Here is a 22,710-nt window from a genome sequence, read left to right on the forward strand (position 1 = left end):
CCGCTCATTAGACAATTTTTCACCACGAGCTTTTTCTTTCTTTGTGGCCACCCAGCAGCAACAACTCCCCGTGCAGGGTTTGAGCACCTCGTGGGTGGGACCTGCCCTGGCCCCACAGCCCAGCCCTGGCCCCACAGCAGAGCAGGGACGAAGGGCAGCCCGTCTCTTCCTCTCAAGCCAGACCAGCACAGCCAGCAGCAACCAGGGCCCTCAAATCCAGCTGCGAACATCTTTGGGTTCCTCCCTCCTGCTGCTCCTCCCGTACCTCAGTTTCCCTCACTTGCTAGGGTGCTCCCCTGGGTACGTTGTCCCCAATCCAGTGGCATGAAGGGACCTTGCCAGCCCCAGGGACACGGGGTGGAAACCTCCACTCCTGCTTCCCCTTGTGCCAGCGCCTGGGATCCTGCCTCCCCAGCACTCTGCTAAGGGGGGAGCAGTCTGTCTCCAGCCCATCCCGGCTTTCCCTGGAATGCTGCCGAGCTGGGGTATGGAAAATCCACATCTTGCGGCCCCTGCCCACCGACCCAGCACGGAAAAAGCAGAGGCAAGCTGCTCTTCCAAGGAACACCGGCGCCAGATGCCAGGAAACACAAGCCGGAGCAGAACCCGGCAATTTTCGGGCTGGAGACAATTTGCCTCCAACCCCAAGCGTTACCACGGGGCTCCCACCTCCCGCGCCGAGCTCAGCCCCCCCATTGCCGGGGGCGATGGTAACAGCAGCTCTCCGGCACGCTGCATGGGCAATGGGCAGGAGGGAATTCCTGTGGCGGGGATTTCGGCGGTTCAGCATTTATTTCTGCACTGATTTAGGCACAAATCCCCTCTCCCTCCCCCCAGTTCCAGCGTTCAGCCGGGAAGGAAGGAGCCTGCGGGGATTCTTTCCAGCCTGACAGGGCCCGTTTGTTTCCGCGGCGTTAGAACAGCAGTTTTGCCTCTTTCGGAGGAAATAGTTTGCCGAAGAGCGGAGCCAAGCGGAGGAGCTCCGGTCCCCCCGCGCTGCCTGGCGCGGCGCAGCCTCAGAGCCGGTTCTCCAGTATTTCCGCCCCCCAAACTGAACAGTTTTGGCACGGGGGGGGACCAGGCAGCTTGGCTCGGGTGGAAGCTGCGGATGGAAAACGGCTCCAGAGCTTTCCAACCTGCTTGGACCCGTCTGTACCCTCCAGACACTGCCCAGACCCGCAGGACTGGGGGCTCCCCCTTGTCCCCCCACAAACCTGCACCTCTCACCCGGGCTCCATTCCCTCGCCACATATGGCGTCTCCGTGACTAATAAAAGCTGCTAATTGCCAACAGATGCCCCGGGAAAGCCTGACGCTGCCTCTCGCGGCTGCGCTTGGCTGGGAAGGGAAGGGAAAGGAGCTGGAGCCAGCCCCCGGAGCGCCGGGCGCGGGGATCCCAGCGCATGGGGGCTCCTGGCAACTGGGGCAAGAGGATGCGGCTGCCGTCAGTAGGCAAATCAGCAGCCAGGTCATGGCAGCGGGCAAACATCCCTGGGAATGGGATGAGCCCCGTCGCAGCCTCTCCTGCAGCCCTGTCCCCCCATCCCCTGCTCCGGCATCTGTTGCACAACTGGAGCTGGCAGCAGCCCAGCGCTGGCAAACCGCGGGCAGGAGGCGGCTGTGCCGGGCTGGGATCCCCTGCCTCGTCTTCCTGCTGTGGTTAAGGGCGGTCTAATGAGGGGGTAGAATTTGGCACCTCCCCTTGCCTTCCTCAAGGGCAGCCACCTCCTCCCTGCCCTCATCACTGTGCTGCAGCCCCCAGCCTGCTTCTTCCCACACTCCAAACCCAAACTAGGTGGTGTTGGGATGAGCTGAATTATGTGATTAGTGCTTCAGCCTCAACTGAGCTGCCTGGGGGGGCCGGGGAGAGACCCCCCACTCCGGGGGGTGGTGGGTACTGACAGCTCCAGGCGCTCCCAAGGCAGGTTCAGTCCATGATGCTCTCCATTATCGTGCCCAACTTCATGCCCCATCTCACAGTCACATCTCCACGGCTCCCAGTCTGCTCTGGAGGACAAACTGATGCTGTGGTGGGGGAAAGCACATCTGCCCCCAGCACCCAGGGGCTCGCGGTGGCCCGGCTTTGCAGGGTGCTGAGCACAGATGAGGAGCAAACCAGCACCTTGGAGGCCACTGGTCCAGGCTGGGCAGCATCCTTTGCCCAGCGGTCCCTGCAGTGCTGGCATCCCCGGTGCTGTATCCCATGGCTCCCACCAGCTCCATCCCTGAGGGAAAGTTGTGCACCCAAAATGCAAGTGCCGAGCAATAGCCATGACCAGGGCACGCTCCCATTCATCACAACCATCCCCGGCGCATTATGACACACCACGGCGGGATGGTTTCAGTGCATGGTCCAGCCAAGCTGCTGGAGATCCACACCACAGATCAACCCTTAGCACAGCCCCCATTAGTCCTCGAGAGTCAGGATGCAGGGATGTCCTCTCCTCCAGCACTGACCCAAGCTCGAGTCGTGCCCCTGCTCTCCCAACACAGCTCCTGGTCTGGCACAAGCTTGGCACTCCCTGTGCTGATGCCAGGGATGCTCCATGTTACATCCCTCTGCAGATTGCATGGGAATTGCCTCCAAAGTCACTAATTTGCTCATGGATTAATTACCATGTAATTCACTGTTCCTGGCTCCCGCGATAAGACACGCATTTGCAAGGCGAGGGCGTGGGCTCAGCAGGATGCTGCGAGCAGGGGGGGTACCAGCCACCACGGAGTGACAGCCACCCCCTTTCCCTGGCTTGGACACAAGGCCGCGGCCCCACGGCACCACAGAGAGTGAACTTTTATTTCCAACAACGACAGCACCTTCCCCGTGGGGGGGGGACGGTGGGGAGGGCTGGGACGGGGCGCCGGGGGGCAGCCGCTCGCGTGCACACGGTGCACGACGTGAAGAAACATCCTGGTACAAAAGAAATGAAGATCCGACGGCCTCGATGGCCGGTCCTGCCCTGGGGGGTGCAGGCGTGAGCGGTGGGGTGAGCATGGGCGGGGGGGTGCACGTGTCCCCTCCGCACCCGTATTTGGAGGGTGGCAGGGAGGAGAAACCATGTAAAGGACGAGCGGGAGGCGGCCACGGCTGGGGGTGGAGCACAGTGTGTCCCATGGGAATGGCTCCAGCCACGCAAGGGGCCCCCGGCTGCCGCCGAGGATGGAGCAAACGCAGCATCTCGGCTGGTCCAAGGCGCTGGTGACGGGCGCGGGGCTCACACCTCGGTCTGGAAGTCACCATCAGCCACATCCAGGCCGGCGCAGGGGCCCTCCCAGTCTGCACATCTCAGCTCCAGCCGGTCCCACTGGGCACTGGGCAGGGAGCCCAGCGTCATCGCCTTGAACGTGCTCCATGGCTTTGGCGGCGCAGCCGGCGCCTGGAGCTGCTGCTCCTTGGGGTTGGCCGCATCCTGCAGGCAAAGATGGAGCTGCGGCAAGCAGCCAGGTGCATGGCAATGTCCCACCACCACCCCATCCCAGGGCACAACCACCACCATCATGCTCCATCCCATGCCGGATGGGGCTCAGGCACTTACGCTGGCCATGCTCTTCTCCCCGCCACCCGACGAGACGCTCCACCGCTTTTCTCGCTGTGGAAAAACCCACCGCGCTCAGCTCCAGCGTCATTCCAGGGATGCCCCATTTTGCCATCAGCCCCAGTGCATGCAGGGGGAGGTGGAAGGGTGCAGAGGAGCAGGATGGGGTCCCCAGGACCTCACCTTGGAGGAGCCGGCAGCCGGGGCTCGGTACCGGTCCAGTGTGTGAAACTTCTGGTTGAGCTCGTGGTAGAGCTCGGAGTGGCGCTTCCGTGTGTGCATCACCTTCTGTGGGGTGAGAGCAGGGCCTATGGCCATCCGCATGGCTCTGTGCCCCTTGGCACATCCTCCCCACTGCCATCCCCATCCCTGACCCCTTCCTGCCTGCTGGGGCACCCAGAGCCCCCTGCAACACTCCCTCTTGGTGTTTTAATCAAGAGCCAACACTCCTTATTGCCTGGTATAAACCCCTCTGAGCTCGGCTGACGCTTTGCTCACAGCAAGCAGAGGGAACCACGATGAGCTGGTTTAGACCCTGGATGGCACCCAGCCCCATGGCGGGGCTTACCTCAAAGTCCAGATCTGAGTATCGCAACCTCTTCCTCTGGCAGGAGACACGCAGAGCCCGGAGCAGGGGGAGGAGATGGAGGAGAAAAGGGAAAAGTCTTTGCAGGTCCAGGATGGGGCAGGGGGAAGCTCATGCCAGCCCCAGGCTGCGCCCCTCACATGAGGCAGAGCCCGGCTGGGGACATGGGGCTCCAGGACGAGGTGAGGACATGCAGACACCCACCATGCTGCCCCATGCAGAGGGTGGGGTGCTGAGCAGGGAGCATGGAGGCAATCCATGCAACACCCTCACCTAAACCCCATCCCTGGGCATGTGTCCACGCCAGCCCCCCGCTCACCTCCAGGGACCCCACTTTCATGGCAGAGCCGGGCACGGTGCGGGGCATGGTGCGGCTGCGCTCCGACAGCTCCGAGGCCAGGATCTGCCGCACAGTGGGATGCTGTTTGAACTGGAGGCTGTAGGGAGCCTTCACTGTGCCGTAGGGCTGGCTCAAGTTCACGTTGACATGATCCACTGCGACGAAGCCGGGGTAGGCATCACCCTCGGCTGCCGGGCGCCCCGTCCCGCCAGGCACCCCTTCGTCGGTGCTCTCATCCCGTGGGAAAGGCTTGAGGCTGCCAGTGCGACGTGGCAGCATCATGTAGTCACTCTCGCGGGGGGGTTCAGGGGCCCGCAGCCACCCATACTCCAGTGGCCGCAGGCTGCTCTCCGTGCACAGGTACACGGGGCCCGGTGCCTCCAGACCAAGCTGCTGCGCCGGGGGGTCCCCCAGCTCGCCCAAGCCCGCCACCACGTTTGGTGTCATCTTGGGGACCTGGACCAGGATGCTGGAGGGAGGGATGTTCCCTGGCAGGCTGGAGAAGCCCAGGCCACCCTCCGAGGTGGTGTTGAGCTTGGGGTCTTCATCCCCATCCAGGGAGATGCGGGATAAGGTGCCCGTGATGGTGGCAGGATTGCAGGTATTCACCTCCTTGAAAAGCACTGCAAGAGAGAGCAGGGTCAGGGCCGCCCCATGGGTCTGACCCCCAGCATGTGCTGCCTGTCCCTGTCCCATGGTGACAGCAGCCCCAGCACAGGGGCCGAGGACACCCCACCTGTCTGACACGCCAGGTCAACGTCCTTTTCAAAGTCTGTCTATAAAAATACAGAAACGGGGGAAGAGAGAGACAGAGGAGAGAGACAGAGGGGGAGAGAGACAGGGAAATGAATGCATCTTGGCCAGCATAGGGGGCAGTGGGGTTTGCAAGGGGGACCCTGCCCCAGTGGGGCGAGCACCCCACGCCACTGTCCGCTGCATCCTGCGCTGGTGCTGCCGCACTCACCAGGATCTGAACCTGCCCGTTCTTGCAGGAGTCGGGCGAGTTTTCATTCTCCTCGCTCCTGCACCCCCCCATCTGACACTTCACCACGTCCTGGACCTGTGGGGACAGAGCCGGTCACGGCCCTGCAGCCAGGGGTGTCTCCCCCTGCCCTGGCACCCCTCTGGAGCCACCCCACCTCTCGGCGCAGGAACCCGTGCACGGTGATGATGACGAAGCCCTGGACGGAGTTGAAGACGGCAAAGAGGACCTGGAAGAGGATGGAGCGCCGGTCGGTCATGGCGAGCACGGCCGACATCCAGGTCAGCGCCAGCAGAGGCAGGACCACGCAGGAGCTCCACAGCGATGCCCTGGGGCAGGGAGAGAGGGGCTGGGGTGAGCCCATTGCACCGGGGCTGCCCCACAACAGCCCCCCAAGCATCAACCCTCACCCTGCAATGTGGATGGCAACACCCCACCAGGCCCCCCAGTGACCCCTCTTCTGTGGTGTCCCCAAGTGCTGGCTGGGTGCCTGTCTTAGGGTAAGGGTGGCCTGGGCTCCTTCTGCCCCCCTGCTCAATGCTGAGCCACCAGCATTGCCAAGCAGCCCAGGCAGGGCACAGCCACGCATCTCTGTCCCTGCACAGTGTGAGGGGGAACATGGGGCCACCATCACCCTCCCACAGCCACAAGAAAAGCATAGATAGGGTTTCTTTTTGAGCAGTGAATCTTGGGGCTGCTTCGATTGCAACTAACCCCTGGGAGCGGGGACCTCCGCTGACCAGGCTGCAGTGGTCACAGCCCAGCCCTCTGGACACATCCCAGCCAGGAAGAGGGTCCCAGGGACACCCCAGGGCCAGAACTGTCCCATGCCCCATGGCGTGGGACCCCTCATTCCCTCCCCACTCCCAAACTGCCCCAGGGAAGAGAAGCTGAGCCCTCACGATGATGTGACCTGCGGGAAGCCATGCCATGCAGACGTGATGGCCACGGTGGGGCCGCCCCAAGCACACAGCCTTCACCCTGCCCATGGGACCCCCAACCCAGAGCATGTCCCCCACCCCAGGGCGATGCCCAGAGCCCCCCCTCTCGGGGTGCAAGGCTGTGTTCGGGGCGGGGGGGGGACGCGTGGTGGGCACTAACATGGCACTGCTGGCGGTGGCGGAGGTCATGGCCGCGCTGGACACCACGCCGCACTTGGTGCATTTCAGCAGCAGGTTGCCGCAGGGTGGGGGCTTGGAGCTATGAGCCCACCACCCCCCCGGCGCCCCGCGGCCAGGACCGGGCCACGCGGGGATGCAGGCGAGGGGAGCAAGGCCATGGGGGAGCAGGGTGGACGGACAGACGGAGGAAGGGATGGATGGATGGATGGATGGATGGACGGAGGGAGGGAGGAAAGGAGGGAGGTGTGGATGGATGGATGCATGGATGGATGGATGGATGCAGGGATGGATGGACGGGTGGACGGACAGAGGCAAAAAGCAAATGGGAGAAGAAAAAGAGAAAGAGAGAGAAAGAGCCGGGTTAGTTGAGGGCAGCAGCAGTTGTTAATGATGAGTGGTGGCGGGATGGGGCAGGCAGGGCTCAGCCCCCTCCGCTGGCAGCAGGGAATGGACTCCGCAGTGTGCGGCTTCCCCTTCCCCAGGGGAAGGTGTTGGGGTGACTTTCCTCCCCCCAGCAGCCTGCAACGAGGGGCTGTGGCTGCCCCGGGCTTGGCTCCCACCACCCGCTGATGGAGTGAAGTATGCCCTGTGCTCAGCGTGCTCCCGCCGGACACCCCGTGCCGTGCCCCGCGGCAGGGCCGGGAGCGCCGCGCCAGCCCCGGGACAGCCCCATGGGCGCAGGGCACTTACCCAGCTCGCTGCTTTTTGGACTTATCTGAAATGCCATCGCGGGACATGAGCTTGTTGAACACGATGATGCCCACCAGCATGTTCACCTTGGGCGAGAGTGGTGCCGGGATTAGGGCATGGAGCCCTCGGTGAGGCAGGGCTGGCACCCACCACGCACCAGGGTGGGGTTTGGGGAGTCCCAGGCTCAGGGTCAGCTCACCAGCACGATGACAGCAGCGGGTCCCACGAAGGCGTAGAGCAAACCGCCCTCCAGTGAGAGCCAGCAGCTGCAGGGACCGTGCTGTGTCAGCGGCTGGTGGAGATGGGACCATCCAGGTCCCCATCCCCTGTTCCCAGCACTGCCGCCAGCCTGGAGCAGTGCTCATGCCCAGCCCTGTGTTCCCCTGTCCCCACGTACTAGCTTGCTGTCCCATAGCCTTTGGTCCGTGTGAAGCCAACAGAGACTGCGACCACGAGGGCTGGCAACCCTGGAGAGGGGAAACAAGGCTCGAGCTGCAGGGGGGTGGCAGCACTGTCACTCCCCCAGCATCACCCTGTGGATGGGGATGGGGCCTTTCTGCCAGCCCCCCATGGGCTGGCTGGTCAGAGGAGCCAAGACACCAGGGTCTGCTTTCCTCCACCGTGCCTCAGTTTTCCCTTCTGACAACCCTGCGGTGCCTCCCCTCTGCCCATCGGGACCAGCCCTGCCATGCTCTTACCCCATCCCAAGCACAGGAAGCGTTTCCTGACCAGGCGTGTCCGGATCCGGCCGATCACCGCCAGGTAGGACTGCCAGGCCTCCGTTAGCACCCAGCAGAAGGACGAGAGGAAGAAGAAGTGGAGGAAGGCGGCTGTCATGGTGCACACACCCTGCAGGGATGTGGGTACATCGAGGGGAGGCATCATGGCATCACCGCGGCCACGTGGTGGTTAAATTCCCAAACCCGGGCAAGGTTTGTGTCAAAGCCACTGGCGCAAAGGATTTAATCCTGAGATCGAGTTAATCCAAATCCAATCTGAAGCTGGGAGCCAGCAGGGATGAGGAGACCAGCCAGGAGAAGAGGTCTCAGACCCCACCGCAGACCCTGCGCCCACCCTGGGACCCCCCATGAAGGCATGGTGGTGGCACCCACCTTGCTGAGCATCTGGGACTGCCCCACGAGGATGAGGATGTTGGAGGCCAGGATGGAGATGCAGAAATTGAGCAGGATGATGGAGCGCTCTGACTTGATGAACCTGTGGGCAGGAGCAACGTGGGGCTGGGGCACTAGCCTATCCCACACCCCTGTCCCCATCCCCAGCACACTGTGGGCGCTGTCCTGCTCCAGGGACAGTGCTGGCAGCCCAGCTGCCACTGCGGTAATTCCATTCCCACCACGTTGCATTTCATCACATTGATGCTGAGCCTTTGCTCATGCTATGCCCCAGTTTCGCCACCCCCTTCCCGCATGGTCTTGCACCCCATGTGTCCCCCAGGTCCCCGCCTGTCCCCGTGTCACCTCCAGAAGGCGGCGTAGATCACCAGCAGGGTCAGCAGGGCCATGCAGGACACAGCGCAGCCGATCATCAGCGGCACAGACGGAGTGCCCAAGGAGTCCATGGCCTGGTGTAGAATGGGGAGGGGGGAATGGCTGAGCCCGGCCCCCCCACAGCTGCTCCCTGTGCCCCACTGGGCCCCTCACCCCCAGGTGCCAGAGGGGTTGGTGGCAGCGCAGCCAAGGCGCCTTCCCGGGGACCCATGCCCATCTCCATGCCGACGCAGGATGCAGGTGGAATAGCAATGGGATGGGGGGATGCTGGGGCCAGGACTGCCCCCTCCTCTCCTGGCACACAGCAATGCCCTGCATGGAGCCCTATAGACCACGGCAGCCCCCTGCCCACATGAGCCCACCCTTGGGGTGCCAGGGGGTGCAGGGGCCCTTCCCATGGGTGATGAAGGACACCCCCCTACCCTCCAGTGCCCACCCCATCCACCAGGGTGCCTGCAGGCAGCACCCTGCCCATCACCATCCTCCTTTGGGACCCCCGCCTCGGCCAGGCCCCACAGCCCGGGGATCACCCCCCATCTGCAGCCCGTGTCCCCAGCAGGCTCATCCCAGTCCCCTACCAGGTCTCTGGGCAGCTGGGCGAGGACGGCAAAGGTGGCGAGCTGGCGGCACTGGCACTTGGTGTGTGCCGGGAGGGTCTCCAGGGTTTGGCAGCTCTCCGTGTCCCAGTTTCCCAAGCCAGCATCCCTGATTAATGGGACAGGGAGAGTGAGGGAGAGCAGTTTGAAATGATCAAACACAGGCACAGCCCCTCGGCCTCTCCAGACTTAACCCGTTGCTGGCCCTGACTGGGGGGCGGTAGGTGGAGGGGTCATTGCCAGGGGACAGGCTAATCCCCAACTCGCTGCCCTGCCTACCCTGGTTCTGATCCTCATGGAGCTGTGCAACATGAAGGGTTCATTTTTAATCATCCCAAACAGGTTTGGGGGGAGGGGGAAACCACAGACGGCGGGGGACAGGCCCAGAAGGAGGGGTGGCGGGGATGGATAGGGATGAGGCAGCACCAGGGCAGGCAGGAGCAGTGCCAGGAGCCCCCATGGCTCACAACAGAGACGTGCTTCCCCAAAGCCAGACCTGCCTCAGTATCCCCCCACCATGGGGACCCCCCCGGGAGGGGGCTGGGTGCCCCGTGGTGGCACTGGCCATGCACAAGGAGAGCAACCACCACTCCCAGCAAAGCAGGGAACCCAGGAACTGGGTCTGTGTGACAGCTGGGAATGCAGCTCATCCCACCCAGGGCCAGGCTGAGACCTGCCGCACTCACCACAACCCATCACTTCCCTGTCAGCACTGGAGCTGCACCGCAACCAGTGCCCCGGGGTACAGAGCACCCACAGGAGCCTGGCCCCCTCCCCATGCCCTACTTTCCCTCGCTGCTGCTGCCACAGAGCCGGGCTCCACGCTCACAAATCGCAGGCTCGCAGCCATCAGTGCCACGGCACAGCCATCCCAGTTCACCCCAGTGAGGGACCAGCCCTGCTCCCCATCCCTCCCACCTCCACCCATCACCCAGCGATGTCCCTGTCCCTACTCACGTCCTCGAGTAGTCCCAGGTGACGCACTGTGGGTGCGATGTTCCCTGTGGACAGAGGGGTGGGTCAGAACTTCACCCCCTGCCCTTCTCCCGTCCCCAGAAGAGAATTTGGTGCATGAGGCCTGCCCGGCTCCCCTGGCGCTGGCACATCCCCACCACAGAGGAGCTGCTGGCTTCTGCCCGGGGATGGGGCTGATGGGACCCACGCAGGACCAAGAGGGGATGTGGTGCGGGGCTGGGGACACTCACGTTGATGATGTGGGACAGCTCCACCAGGACGAGGGGCTCAGCGGGCTTGGTCGGAGGGCGCACGGTTACCATGAGCACCTTGGAGGTGATGGCCAAGGGGGTCCTGTGGGGGGGCAGCAGAGGCTGTGACAGGGATGGGGACAGGCGCAGGGACAGCGGGCAGCACACTCACCTGGGCGCGGGCAGGATCAGCCCCAGCGTGCGGAACAGCACGGCCCCGATGACGAAGTGGGACGATTCATCCGCTTCTGCAGGGGCAGTGAAGGGAGAGCGGCGCCGTGAGCCCGGCACACGCGTGGGCTCAGCCAGCACGTGAGCACATGTGACAGCCCACACGCTTGTCCCCGACACGCATGAGGGAACAGGCAACCCCTCCCCAACATGGGCACGGCACACATGGGCACACACGTGTACTCCCAGATGTGATTCTCACACACGCACAGCCCCAGACATGCAAGCTCACACGTGTTCACAGGCACAAACACGCACACTCCCAGATATGCATGTTCACACATGTGTGAATGTGCCCTGTGCCACACATGCATGCTCCATGCACACGTGTGTGCACAGCCCCAGATGTGTACTCACATGTGCGTGCTCATGCACATGTACATGCATGCAGAGCCGCAGATGTGCGCTCTCACGTGCACACTCACTCACACACGTGCAGCGTGCTGGCTCACCGGCGGAGGCGAGGCTGAGCACCTCCCTGGGGATGAAGAGCTTGTCCTCGGAGCTGCGGGCCCAATCCTTCATCCCCCGGCGCCCCTTCATAGGGAAGTTGATGTCGCTGGAGACAGCGGTGACGGGCTCCCGCTGGATGCTGATCACTGGTGGGGCAGAGCCGGTGTCATCACCCAGCCCTCTGCCCCTGCCGAGCCTTGTGCCCCCCTCGGTGCTCACCCAGGTTGTCGGTAACGATGAGGTTGCTCTGGAAAGCCTTCAGCGCGTCCCCCACTAGATGGATGAAGTCCTCCACCACCTTCATGAGGTGCACGGAGCCAGGCGAGACCTGTGGGCGAGGGGCCGTGGTGGGGACATGCTGGCTGTGCCCCAGCTGCCCGTGCCCGTGCCCGGCTCCACTGACCTGCTGCGCATCCTCCCACTTGTCCCGGTTCTCCGCATCCACCATGTAACTCACCACCTGGAAGAAGCGCTGCGGGGCCGGGGCTCAGGGGGGCCGGGGCTGGGCACCGACCACCTCCCGGGGCTGTCTCTTGCCGTCCCCAGCCCCGCTACCTGCACGTCCTCAGAGGATGGGGTGTATGTGGCCCTCTTGAAGGTGTCGGTGACGTTGCGCAAGATCTCCACGGAGAAGAGCAGGTCCCCGCTGTAGTAGGTCTTGCGGGCCATGAGCTCCAGCAAGCTCCGCACCACTTGTGACATGCCCTCGCCTGCCAGCACCCGCTGCCCCTTGGCCAGGTGCTCCCTCAGCTTGTACAAGGGGGGGGGACACCAGTGTCACTTGGCCACCAGCACCCCCAGCAGTGTCCCCGAGTCCCTCACCATGTCCAGAGCCCAGGAGAGGTGGACACTGCAGGGCTAACTGCGCTACTTAGGGTAGCAGCGGGATACGGTGGTCTTGGGGGGGTCCTTCCCATCCCAATTTCCTAAAGACACAGGAGCACAGCTCCGGCTCTAGGATGGGGTCCCCTTTCCATGCCCTGTCTGGGGGGGCCGTGCCTCAGTTTCCCCACGTGGTAGCCAGACATTTTCCCTGCCCAGGGATGGGGCAGCCCCCCAGTGCTGGTGAGGGGAGAGGAGGGTATGAGGGGTCTGCGCCAGAGCGAGCACCTACTGAGAGATGCAAGTATCGGTACTCATGGGAGATGCAGCGGGCGAAGCTGGGGACGCCCCAGTAGGCAACACCATGGGGGCTCAGCAGGCACCGGCGGCTGGCAGACCCTGTGTGCGACAAGCAGGTTTGGAGCTGGTGCAGAAACCGGCACACTGAGGGTGGGTGATGCTCCCCCCGGTGCCACCCGCCACCTCCTGCCCTGCACCCCTCACCCGTGGCATTGGGGGGACATTTGTTGTAGATGATCTCCCCTGCAGTCGTTTTCTTCCAGGTCATCAGCATCACGTACTCGTCCTTGCACATCTCGTGATAGGCTGGGGAGTGAGAACAGGGGGTTAGGTGCAAGCTGGACGCAGGGTGATGGGCACTGGGGTGGGGATATCCCTACCTGGGCACTTCTTCTCGTTGCAGGTCTTCACCTCCTCGCCGGAGCCCTCGCAGGGGTAGCCCTGCATGCCGGTGCCCTCGCACATGCGGAAGCGCCGCTGCCAGCCCGTGTCACAGGTCTTGGAGCAGAGGCTCCAGTGGTTCCAGGGACCCCACTTGCTGTCTGCTGTGGGGATGGGGACACCGTGGGACACCCAGCTTGGCATGGGAAGTGGCACCAGAGGGATGGAGACGGGGCAGGCACTTGCGATGGCTGCCCCCATGCCATGGATCGAAAGCCCCGCCGGGTATGAAATCCATGGATCAATGATTGAAATCTCCTTTAGACGCTCCCCATGCCAGCAGCCCAAGGGCCTCCTTGGGTGCATGGCAGAGCCAAATCCCTGCTCCGGCTGCCATGGTGGCCATGGCGCAGCAGCCACACCCCTCCGCGCCTGCGACCAATGCCAAGGGCTCAAAGGACAAGATGAAGATGAGGTTGAAGGACGTGATGAGGACAGGGTCCATCCTTTGGCCTGTCTACCCCTTGCCTGCTGTCCCCTCATCCCTAGAGCCAGCCTCATGTGCACACACAAGAGCTCGCACATGCTTGCACACCCAAAGCACGCCAGGACCTGTAGCCACCCAGCACTAACGGGTCCCCCTGGCGTGACGCAGGGGTGCGGGCACAGGGTGAATCCCTGACTCCATGCCCAGCGGGTTCAACCGGTACAAGGGAGGGTGGCTGCTGATCTCTGGCATCACCCTTTGGCTCCTGCTCCCCTATGCCCAAATCCGCATCCTTGTGTCACCAGTGGTGACACTGCAGCAAATGCACGGCTGGACCATGTGCTGATGTGCCGTGCACTGACGTGGTGTGCAATGATGTGGTGTGCACTGACGTGGTGTGCACTGATGTGGTGTGCACCACCATGGTGTGCACTGACGTGATGTGCACTGATGTGCCGTGCACCGACATGGAGTGCACTGACGTGGTATGCACTGATGCGGTGTGCACCAACATGGTGTGCACTGATGTGGTGTGCACCGACACGCCATGCCATTGGCACGTGTGGCCTCCCCTTCCGCTCCCCCCACCGCGCAGGGCCTTACTGGGCTTACTGGGACAGGTGGGGTTGGAGCACTCCCGTGCGTCGGCGTGTGCCCCACGGCACTCGGCCCAGCCGTGTGCCGAGACGCTGCACTTGCGCGTCCGCTGCTGTGTGCCGTTGGCGCAGGTGACGGAGCAGCGGCTCCAGGCGCCCCACTCCAGCCACTGCCCTTCCACTGCGGGGACAAGGAGAGTGGCGTCAGCCCCCACCGGCCAGCGGCCTCTCGGCCACGGCTCTCCGTGACCCACACCGGGCTCTCTGTGCAACGGGTCCAACCTACAGACGTGCCGGCTCCTCCCGTGCCGCCCTCAACAGCCAGCGCCGGATTCTGCCCTGGGTGGGAGGACTGTCACCAGGACTGGCCCCCCCAGCATCCTGACTGGCTGCTCCTGCAGCACCACAACACCCAGCCCTGCTGCATGGCCACACTCCAGGGACCCCGGCATCGCTGACCACTAAAACAAGCAGCCGCGGCATCACTCCCCACCAAACCGGTTGCTGCAAGCACCAGGGCAGGCAGGGAAGGAGCTGCCGTGAGCTTCTATCGCTCCAGCAGCATCTCCGTGTGCCACAGTGGCAGGTCCCTGATGGATCTGCTGCACATGGGGTGCACCCCATGCACCCCATAGCTCCCAAGCTCTCTCTGGCTCCCAGCCAGCCACCAGCATCCCCACACTGCATGTGGGGTGCATGCCTGACATGGCATCATCCTTGTCCATCACCGCAGAAGCCCCACGGCCACCCCCACCACAGCCGCTCCTGGCACACAGGAGGAAGGGATGAAGATGCCACCACACACAGACAGACCTTGAAACCAACCCCCTTTGCCACCTCCGGCCGCCTACCCATGATGTCCCCCATGTCACACTGGTGCCAGCGCTGCACCTGCTGCAGGGAGCAGTCAGCAATGGGCAGGGAAGGAGCCAGCTCCTCCACGGTCCCCAGGCTGGTCCTGTCTGCCTGCAGCAGGGCTCAACTGCCTTGGCATGGCCAACAAAGCTGGATCTGTATCCAGGTTTCCAGCAGAGACCGGAGGGTGCACCCACGTCACAGCACCCACGTGCCCATGGGCTGTCCCAGGTCTCCGTGGCGGTGCCACCCGTCCCTCGCAGTGCTGAAGCCCCGTGCCAGGAGCTGTGTCCTGGCATTCCCAGGAGAAGAAGGAGCAGGGGAAGGAGGTACTGACCCTGGCAGCTCGCGATATTGCAGGGCTTGGCCTGCAGCCTGGGGCCCTCGCAGGCTTTCCCTCCGCGCCGCGGGGCCACGCACCGCCGCGTCCTGGTCCTGGCCCCTCGCCCGCAGGTCACCGAGCACAGGCTCCACGGGGACCACTCCTCCCATGCGCCGTGAACTGCAACACAGCACAGTGCCATCGCCGCAGCCCCCGGCCCGGCGGCGCCCACATCCTCCTCCTGGCACCGGGGGTCCTGCCCATAGCAGACCCCTTGTGTCCAGGGCTCCATGGCAGAGCTGGGCACAGTTCCACCGGCACCTTCTGCCCCATCATCACGCCTGAGCCTGAACCCTGAGGGCTCCAAGGAGGCAGCGGTGCCGCTGCCGCTCCCTGCCCTGCTCCAGCCTCCCCTTCATGTCCTGGCCCCGGCGCACATGAACCCCCACATCCACGCAGAGATCACCCCAACCCACAGCGCCGCACCAGGCATGGCCGCTCCTCACGCATAGCACCCATGGGAGATCAGGGAGTGGGGACCCACACAGCACATAGGCATCTTAAAGGACACTCCTCCATGAGCTGTGATCCCCCTGGAATGCCAGGACAGGGCTGTGCTCCCCCATATGGAAGGAAGAGTGTTTTGGGGGTGCAAAGTCCCCAGAACATCCCAGGCTCAGACAGGGCATCCCACACTGCCAGTGTCGCACACAAGACACACAACCACCACCATGGACCGACAGACCAGTACATGGCCCAGTGAGCCTCCGAGCATCCTGCCTGCTCCTGCCTACAACCTGCCTCAATGCACCAAACAGCTCATCCCCCTTCTGCCCCGCATGGACGGGGACCCCACCACCACCCCAAGTCCCCCGGCGCAGGCTCCAGCCCCGGCTTCTCCCCCAGCACAAAGCGTGGAGACTCCTCGAGTTTGCCGGGATGGAGAGGGGCCACCAGCCAAGCTGCTCCCAAGGCAAACCCCCTGGTACTGGGGCACCCATTCCAGGCTTGCTTGCTCCCCATTGGATTGACAAGAGCCGGGACAGCCGGGAAGGCGAGATGATGGGGGGATGTCTGGGAGCAGCCCAGCATGGGATGGGCAGTGCCTGCTTCCACGACAGTGCTGCCACGCAGAGCCACCCTCCTCACCCATCCCAGCACCCACCAAGGCTCCCCCAGCGACACATGTCCCTGCTGTCCCCAGCCAGTGCTGGGCACCCCCCAGGGCCCCCATGTCCCCCATACCTGGGCACGTGGCTGTGTTATTGCAGGTCCGTGTCTCCCGGAGCAGCCCGCTGCACAGTGTCCCATAGGGCGAGGAGACGCAGGAGCGTGTCCGTACCTGGGAGCCCTGCCCACACGTCAGGGAGCAGACGCTCCATTGGGACCATTCCTCTGCTGCTGGATCCCCTACAGGACACAGGGAGAGAGACATGGAGCCTGAGAGACGGAGACTGCCCGGGGGGGTGCGGAGGGTCATAGGATCATAGAATCACAGACAGATTTGTGTTGGAAGGGACCTTAAAGCTCATCCAGCTCCAACCCCCTGCCACGGGCAGGGACACCTTCCACTAGAGCAGGTTGCTCCAAACCCCTGTGTCCAACCTGGCCTTGATCCAGGCAGCACCCGTGAGCACAAGTACACAGTGCTGCGGGTGACAAGGATGACACTGAGGACATAAGGAAGGTGAAGGAGCCCGTGCCACGCTCAGACCTAGCACCAGCCGCATGCGGAGAAGGGGTCAGGGCACAGGATCGTGCCCCACACGAGGGACAGCACCAAACCAGGGCAGCCTGGCGCGGTTCCCTCTCCCCACCCAGGCACAGTGTTGACATTTACAACCACCCGGCTCTTATTAAGCTTGATGGTGTCTCTGAAGCTATTGGACAGGCCAGAAGAAAAGGCCATCAGTTTAAATTAAAAAGGAATACACAGAGGAGGGCTCTGAACGGGACAATTTGTCCTGGAGACAGGCAGGATGCAGGGCTCCCACAGAGGTGACAATGCTCCCTGTCACACAGGGACCCTGGGGCTGGACCGGTAACCACTGGGGTCAGCCCACAGGATCCAGGGGGGGCAGGACCCCTGTGAGCATCTGAGCGTGGTCAGGAGGAGATCTGCATGCCAGGCACATGGAGCAGAGCCCTCGGAGCACTGGAGCATCCATCTTGTGCTCACCTCTGAGCCCTCCGACCATAAATCGGGGGGGGGGGGGGGGGGCCAGCATGCTCGAGTGGCTCCAATGGATTTGCCAAATAAATACATTTGAATGAAACAATTAATGGATTTTTGTCCTTTGCTTTACAACCCTCAGAGGAAGGTGCAAAGGAAAAATATATAAATGGAGCAAATTAAGTCACTCCGTGGGCAGGAAGCAAAGGGAGTCACTCCACCTCCATCACCACTGGCTACCCAAGCCCAGTGCCACCACTATCCTGTGCTGGGGCCGCGCTGGTACCTGTCTGGGCCATGTAGACACCCGGCTCGTCTGCTGACCGTGGCCACTGGGTTTTCACCTTCTGGTTCTCCTCAACTGCATTGCCTAGAAGAGACAAGTGCTCCTGTGAGAGTGGGCAGGGGATGGAGACAAGGATGCGGGCAGGCCACAGTGGGTCAAGGGGCATTGCAGGGGGGATACGAGGATGCCTGACCCGCACCAAGCACCGTGTGGCATCCGCAAGGACAAGAGATGGTTGAGCATGGCTGAGCACACTCACAGACCCTCCAAAATGTGTCACAGCTCCCCCAAACACACCATCCCCCCATCACAGGGGCTGCAGCAGGAGCATGGCCTGGGGCACTGTGTCCCCGGGGTGCCCACGTAACCGCCGTGCTGGGCAGAGGTGTTCTCCCGTCCCCACTTCACAGCTTGCTGCAGTGAGGTGGCACAAATTTATGGCTCGGCTCACCAAAAATAACAACCAATCCATCAAGAGCACTTGGCGTGAAATTAACTGGTAGGTGGAGGGCTCAGCCAGAGGACCCCCGCCGCGGGCCACCCCCTGCCCTGCAGCAGGGGCCCTTGTCCCTGGGCACAGGACATTGGGGAGCTCCTGTGGACCACAGGAAACAGCAGGGGCTCCCCCAGGCACCATGGATGTGTCCCCCCCAGAGTGCCACGGGCGCAATGCTGCGGTGACAGTCAGGACAGAGCTAGGGATGGCACAACCACCTCACTGAGCTACCCCAGCCAAGCGTGGTGATGTTCCCAAGGGATGGATGAGCGGTGATACGGGGACACCCATGGGCAGAGGAGCCCCCAGCCATGCTTTGGGGACGCTGCAGCTCCTGTTGTAACACACAGAGGTGATCCCAGCCCCAGGCGGGTAGCGCTGCCTGCACTGACACCTATTAGTGCCATCAACCAGATGCAAATTCACTGACTTTTGCCTTTAACCAGCGTAACCCCTGCATGGGCCCCTCGCTGTCACCCCTGACTGCTCCCCCCCGTGTGTCCTGCTCCATGTGCAGGAGGTCTCCGTGGGGCTGCTCACCCCCATGAGCAGGATTATGCACATCACGGCGAATGCCCCGGGAAACCTATAAATCCCAAGGATATATGAGAGAGCTCTCCCGGGCTGTGTTCAACAGAGACACCAAATTCAATTTCCTTCAGAGAGCACTAAATCCATGGCTGTGGCTGCAGGGTGGCTGCGGCCGCCCTCAGCACCCACATCTGCCCTGGGGGTCTCCCAGCGTCCCTCACCATGGCATGGTGGCTGGGCTGCAAGGGCAGGGGTGTTTTCCTGGGGACATCAGGGCGTCCCCATGACCAGTTGTGTCCCCGCAAGCCATGGTCCCATCCCACATCACCTCCCTGGGGATTGATTTCTGAAGGGTGATGGGTTTGGGGCAAGGGGGATATGCAGCCCAGAGCTGGAACCACTCAGCACTGTGGGCTCTGTGGAGGCCTATCCCCTCCAAAGATCCCTAATGCACGGCTGCAGGTGCCCAGTGTTACCCCACAAAGCCTCGACCCCATCCCCACAGCCGTCCACGCTTTCTGCCCACAGGGACCCAGCACTGTGCTGCACCAGGGCTCCCCAGCTCCAACATCTCCCCATCCGCATGGGACACCCAGTGCACAGAGGGGGCCATGGCTGGCCGGGGGGCTGAGGAGTGGCTGGGTGAGCGCCAGCCCCACGTCGCTGCGCGGCTGCGGCGCTCGGAGGAGGAGAAGCCGGTGAGATCAGCGCTGGTCGCCCGCCAAGGCTCCGCTCACAGGCACCATTCAGCCCTGCCTGCCACCACCACCCTGAAAGGCGACCATTCTCCACGCCATGGGGCACCGGGGGGAGCCTGAGACTCCCCCCTTGTCACCATGAAGGGTGCTCTGTGCTCCGGCCCCATGCCCGGTGCGGCCGTGCAGGCTAAACCCCAGTGCAAGGGGCTGCGCCGGCTGGCAGCAGCGTGGCACACGGGGTGGCCGGGGCAGCCTGTTACCCTTGTGGCTCCAGTGCTGCAATAACACTGTACCTCCAGGTTTTAATGGAATGTCAAATGTCATGTGAAGAAGGAGCGGGGAGTTCATGTTCTCGCTGTCCCAGCCTGTGGGGAGGTGGCAAGTGGCTCAATGCCTGAGCGTGCCAGGCCTGCAGGGTCCCTGCTCTCCATCACCCAGCCCAGCATCCCCTCTCTGAGCCATACTTGGCATTACTAGCCCCACCAAACCACCCGTGGAAAGGTGCAGAATCCCCTTGAGAAGGACAAGAATGGGGCATCCTGCAGCCCACAGCACCCACATCAGGTGTCAGCGCCCTGACCCTGGGAATGGCACCTGGACCCAACACTGAGCTCTTAATCATCCACGTGGAGTTGCATTTAAAGGGGGAAAAAAGGAAGAAATAGAATAAATAAAGCCAGCTCAAGCAGCTCCCCTCGGGATGAAGCGATTTATAACCCTGCAGCTGTAACGGACCAGGGATTTAGTCAGAGGATCTGCCTGTAATGACATTTAGCTCCTGAAATAAATGCTAAAGCCCAATGAAATTACATATATACCCACAGCCCATCACCACCACCTAAGCTACTGGATAAACATCCTACACAGCACAGTTGGGGATCACTCCTCCCTGTGCATCACCAAACGCCGGCAGAGTGGGAACATCTGTCCAGATGTGCCCCAAACTCCCTGCATCACCTCAGCAGAGATGCCCTATGGATGAAGGGAGTGCTTGGATGAGACAGGTCCCTGCCACGAGCAGCCCAATCCCAGTGCCCGGGAGAGCATGGCTGCTTTATCTTCACTTGAGATTCCGTAACAAGCAAATGGCTTCATTCCGGCTGGTTAATAGCCCGGCCGCGCCTTGCCGTGACTTCCTGCCCGGAATAACAAGCGCCCGGGCTGCAGCAGTCAAGGGTAATTTGCCACTGGAAAGGGTCATTTTACCTGCAAATTGTTTTCCACGTCTCCACCAATGCAGAGTGAAAGGGTTCCTGCTCCGGGCTTGCAGCAAGGCGAGCAGCAGCCCTGTGCCGTGCCGGCTGTGCCAGAGCAGCCATGGCAAACAGCCGGGGCAGGCATGGCATGGAGCAGCGCTCACAATGCCGGCCAGACCATGGCAAGGGCAGACTGAGGAGCAGCTCCACCGAGCCCGGCCATCTCACGCCACTGCCCTGAGAGCATGCATGGGCAGGATTCATCCATTGCACAGCTTCCCTGCTCCATGCACAGCACCCAATTTGCACCCTCCCACCCTAGGGAACGTGCACAGGCAGGATTCATCCATTGCACAGCTTCCCTGCTCCATGAACTGCACCCAAATTGCATCCAAATGCCCTGAGGAACATGCACAAGCAGGATTAATCCACTGCAGAGCTTCTCTAACTCCATGAACAGCACCTGAGTTGCACCCTTCTATCTTGGGTAGTGTGCACTGGCAGGATTCGTCCATTGCATGGCCTCCATGCTCCAAGTGCAGCACCCTCTTTGCATCCTTCTACCCTAGGTAATGTGCACAGGTAGGATTCATCCATTGCATGGCTTTCCTTCTCCACACATAGCACCCAGTTTGCACCCTCTTACCACGGGCAGTGTGCATGGGCAGGATTCATCCATTGCACGGCCTCCCTAACTCCATGAACAGCACCCAGTTTGCACCCCACTGCCCCAAGGAACATGCATGATCAGGATTAATCCATTGCTCGGCTTCCCTGCTCCACGCACAGAACCCACATCGCACCCTCCTTCCCCAAGGAACGTTCACAGGCAGGACTCATCCACTGCAGCCCCCCGGGAAGCACGGACAGAGCCGGGGTGTCCCTCCCCAGGTCTCCCCCACACCGCACTCACCGTACGGCACATCGGGCAGGTCGAGGCCGTTGGCATTGCCGGAGCGCAGGTCCGTGGGGCAGCAGGCAGTGGCGGGTGGCGCAGCGGGCGCGTGGGCGCCGTGCCGGGTGCCGTTGAGCCGCGGTGCCGCCGGGGGCTCAGCCTGGCAGCTGCAGCCGGCATGCGTGAAGCCGCAGCGGCGGGCGCCGGGCGCCTGCAGGCACTCCTCCAGCCAGCGGCACAGCACGCTGCAGGTGAACTGGCTGGAGTTGTTGTTGTTGATGAGCAGCACCTCCACGAAGCGGAACTCCAGGGCTTGCGGGGCCAGGAGTCGAGGGGCTGCCTCGGGCTCGGCCGCCAGGCAGAGCTGCACGAAGTTCTTATCGAAGTGCAGGAAGGTGAAGGGCCCCGCGCCCTCGCACAGCTCCAGCTCGGCTTCCTCCTCCTGCTCCTCCTGCTCCTCCTCCTCGGGGCGCTGGGGGGCAGGCGGGGGGCTGGTGGCCTCGCCGCGGGGATCGCAGGTATAGTTGGCCAGGTAATGGTCAAGTGGCAGCACCATGGGCGAGAAGTGGGTGCAGACCTGCTCCTCCCGGTTGAAGCGGAGGTAGAGTGAGTATTTGGTGGGGTCGGGGTTCTCCAGTGTCCAGGAGCAGCCGGAGGCGATGGTTGGGAAGAGGTCCTTGAGAGAAAAGGAGCCGTAGAGGACACCGGAGGCCAGAGCAGAGCAGGCGCTGGGAGCTGGGTCAAAGCCCCGTGTGAGCCACAGGAGAGACGATATCACAGCCAGTAAGAGGGGACCAGCAGCGGTCATCCTATGGCATTTGCCCTACAGGAGAGACAGAAGGATAGACAGACACATGGACACTTCCCAGGAGGCACCCGCTGTGGGCTCTGAGTGAGGAGCTGGTCCAGGGGGTCAGTGGAGTGGCCCATGTCCCCATCTGCCACCTTGCAGGCAGGGGACAGCTATCGGAAGCCCCTGCTTTGTCTCCCAGCTTGTGCCAAGGCAGCCCCTGGGGTGGGGAGCGTGAGGCACCAGGGATGTCACCCCAAAAACACCAGAGACCCAGCTCCCACCCCACTCTGGGGGACCCCCACTGCAGTGACATCCCTGCCCTCAGGCGCTGGCCAAGCACAACCCGGGCAAGGAGCCACCAAATAGCTTCTGCCCAGACGGGGCTATAAAAAGCCTTGTAGCTATTGCTGGTGCCCTAGAGCACCATGGGGACAGGCCAGAGGTTCACAGAGGAGCCCAGGGTGGTGTGCTGGGGGTGCACGGGCACCCCAACAGTGTGGTGTCCCCTCCACTGCTGGTGAGAGCCTGGCACAGGGCTATCAATGGTTAAAGGATGCGTTTCTCGGGCACCATGCCGGGCACACAGCAGCCTCGCCGAGGATGGCTTTTTAATAACTCATTAATAAAATAATGCA

General features: G+C 62.7%; 1 protein-coding gene across 11 annotated transcripts in view; it reads right to left on the reverse strand.

Moving 5' to 3' along the window:
• Positions 1-2,767: 2,767 nt before the first annotated feature.
• ADGRB2 (adhesion G protein-coupled receptor B2) overlaps positions 2,768-22,710 on the reverse strand; it is a 99,942-nt gene continuing 79,999 nt past the window's right edge. For 5 of the 11 annotated variants that reach the window (XM_030504512.1, XM_030504509.1, XM_030504510.1 and 2 more), the window contains 31 exons: positions 21,301-22,105; positions 17,467-17,550; positions 16,253-16,417; positions 15,023-15,187; positions 13,838-14,011; positions 12,747-12,911; positions 12,571-12,672; positions 12,359-12,465; positions 11,800-11,994; positions 11,648-11,716; positions 11,464-11,572; positions 11,244-11,390; positions 10,733-10,808; positions 10,561-10,663; positions 10,313-10,356; positions 9,338-9,464; positions 8,730-8,833; positions 8,364-8,466; positions 7,950-8,100; positions 7,649-7,718; positions 7,451-7,517; positions 7,252-7,337; positions 6,542-6,640; positions 5,598-5,769; positions 5,423-5,518; positions 5,195-5,234; positions 4,438-5,081; positions 4,101-4,136; positions 3,716-3,820; positions 3,533-3,586; positions 2,772-3,406 (listed from right to left, as the gene is read on the reverse strand). In XM_030504512.1, coding sequence (XP_030360372.1) covers positions 3,212-3,406; positions 3,533-3,586; positions 3,716-3,820; positions 4,101-4,136; positions 4,438-5,081; positions 5,195-5,234; positions 5,423-5,518; positions 5,598-5,769; positions 6,542-6,640; positions 7,252-7,337; positions 7,451-7,517; positions 7,649-7,718; positions 7,950-8,100; positions 8,364-8,466; positions 8,730-8,833; positions 9,338-9,464; positions 10,313-10,356; positions 10,561-10,663; positions 10,733-10,808; positions 11,244-11,390; positions 11,464-11,572; positions 11,648-11,716; positions 11,800-11,994; positions 12,359-12,465; positions 12,571-12,672; positions 12,747-12,911; positions 13,838-14,011; positions 15,023-15,187; positions 16,253-16,417; positions 17,467-17,550; positions 21,301-22,090 — 4,644 coding nt within the window. In that variant the 5' untranslated portion in view covers positions 22,091-22,105 and the 3' untranslated portion in view covers positions 2,772-3,211. Of the gene's footprint in view, positions 3,407-3,532; positions 3,587-3,715; positions 3,821-4,100; positions 4,137-4,437; positions 5,082-5,194; positions 5,235-5,422; positions 5,519-5,597; positions 5,770-6,541; positions 6,641-7,251; positions 7,338-7,450; positions 7,518-7,648; positions 7,719-7,949; positions 8,101-8,363; positions 8,467-8,729; positions 8,834-9,337; positions 9,465-10,312; positions 10,357-10,560; positions 10,664-10,732; positions 10,809-11,243; positions 11,391-11,463; positions 11,573-11,647; positions 11,717-11,799; positions 11,995-12,358; positions 12,466-12,570; positions 12,673-12,746; positions 12,912-13,837; positions 14,012-15,022; positions 15,188-16,252; positions 16,418-17,466; positions 17,551-21,300; positions 22,106-22,710 lie in introns of all 11 variants that reach the window. The other 6 variants (XM_030504513.1, XM_030504514.1, XM_032920243.1 and 3 more) reach the window with 5 other exon arrangements.

The sequence above is a fragment of the Strigops habroptila genome, chromosome 12, assembly GCF_004027225.2.
Source record: "Strigops habroptila isolate Jane chromosome 12, bStrHab1.2.pri, whole genome shotgun sequence".
Taxonomy (NCBI): Eukaryota; Metazoa; Chordata; class Aves; order Psittaciformes; family Psittacidae; genus Strigops; species Strigops habroptila.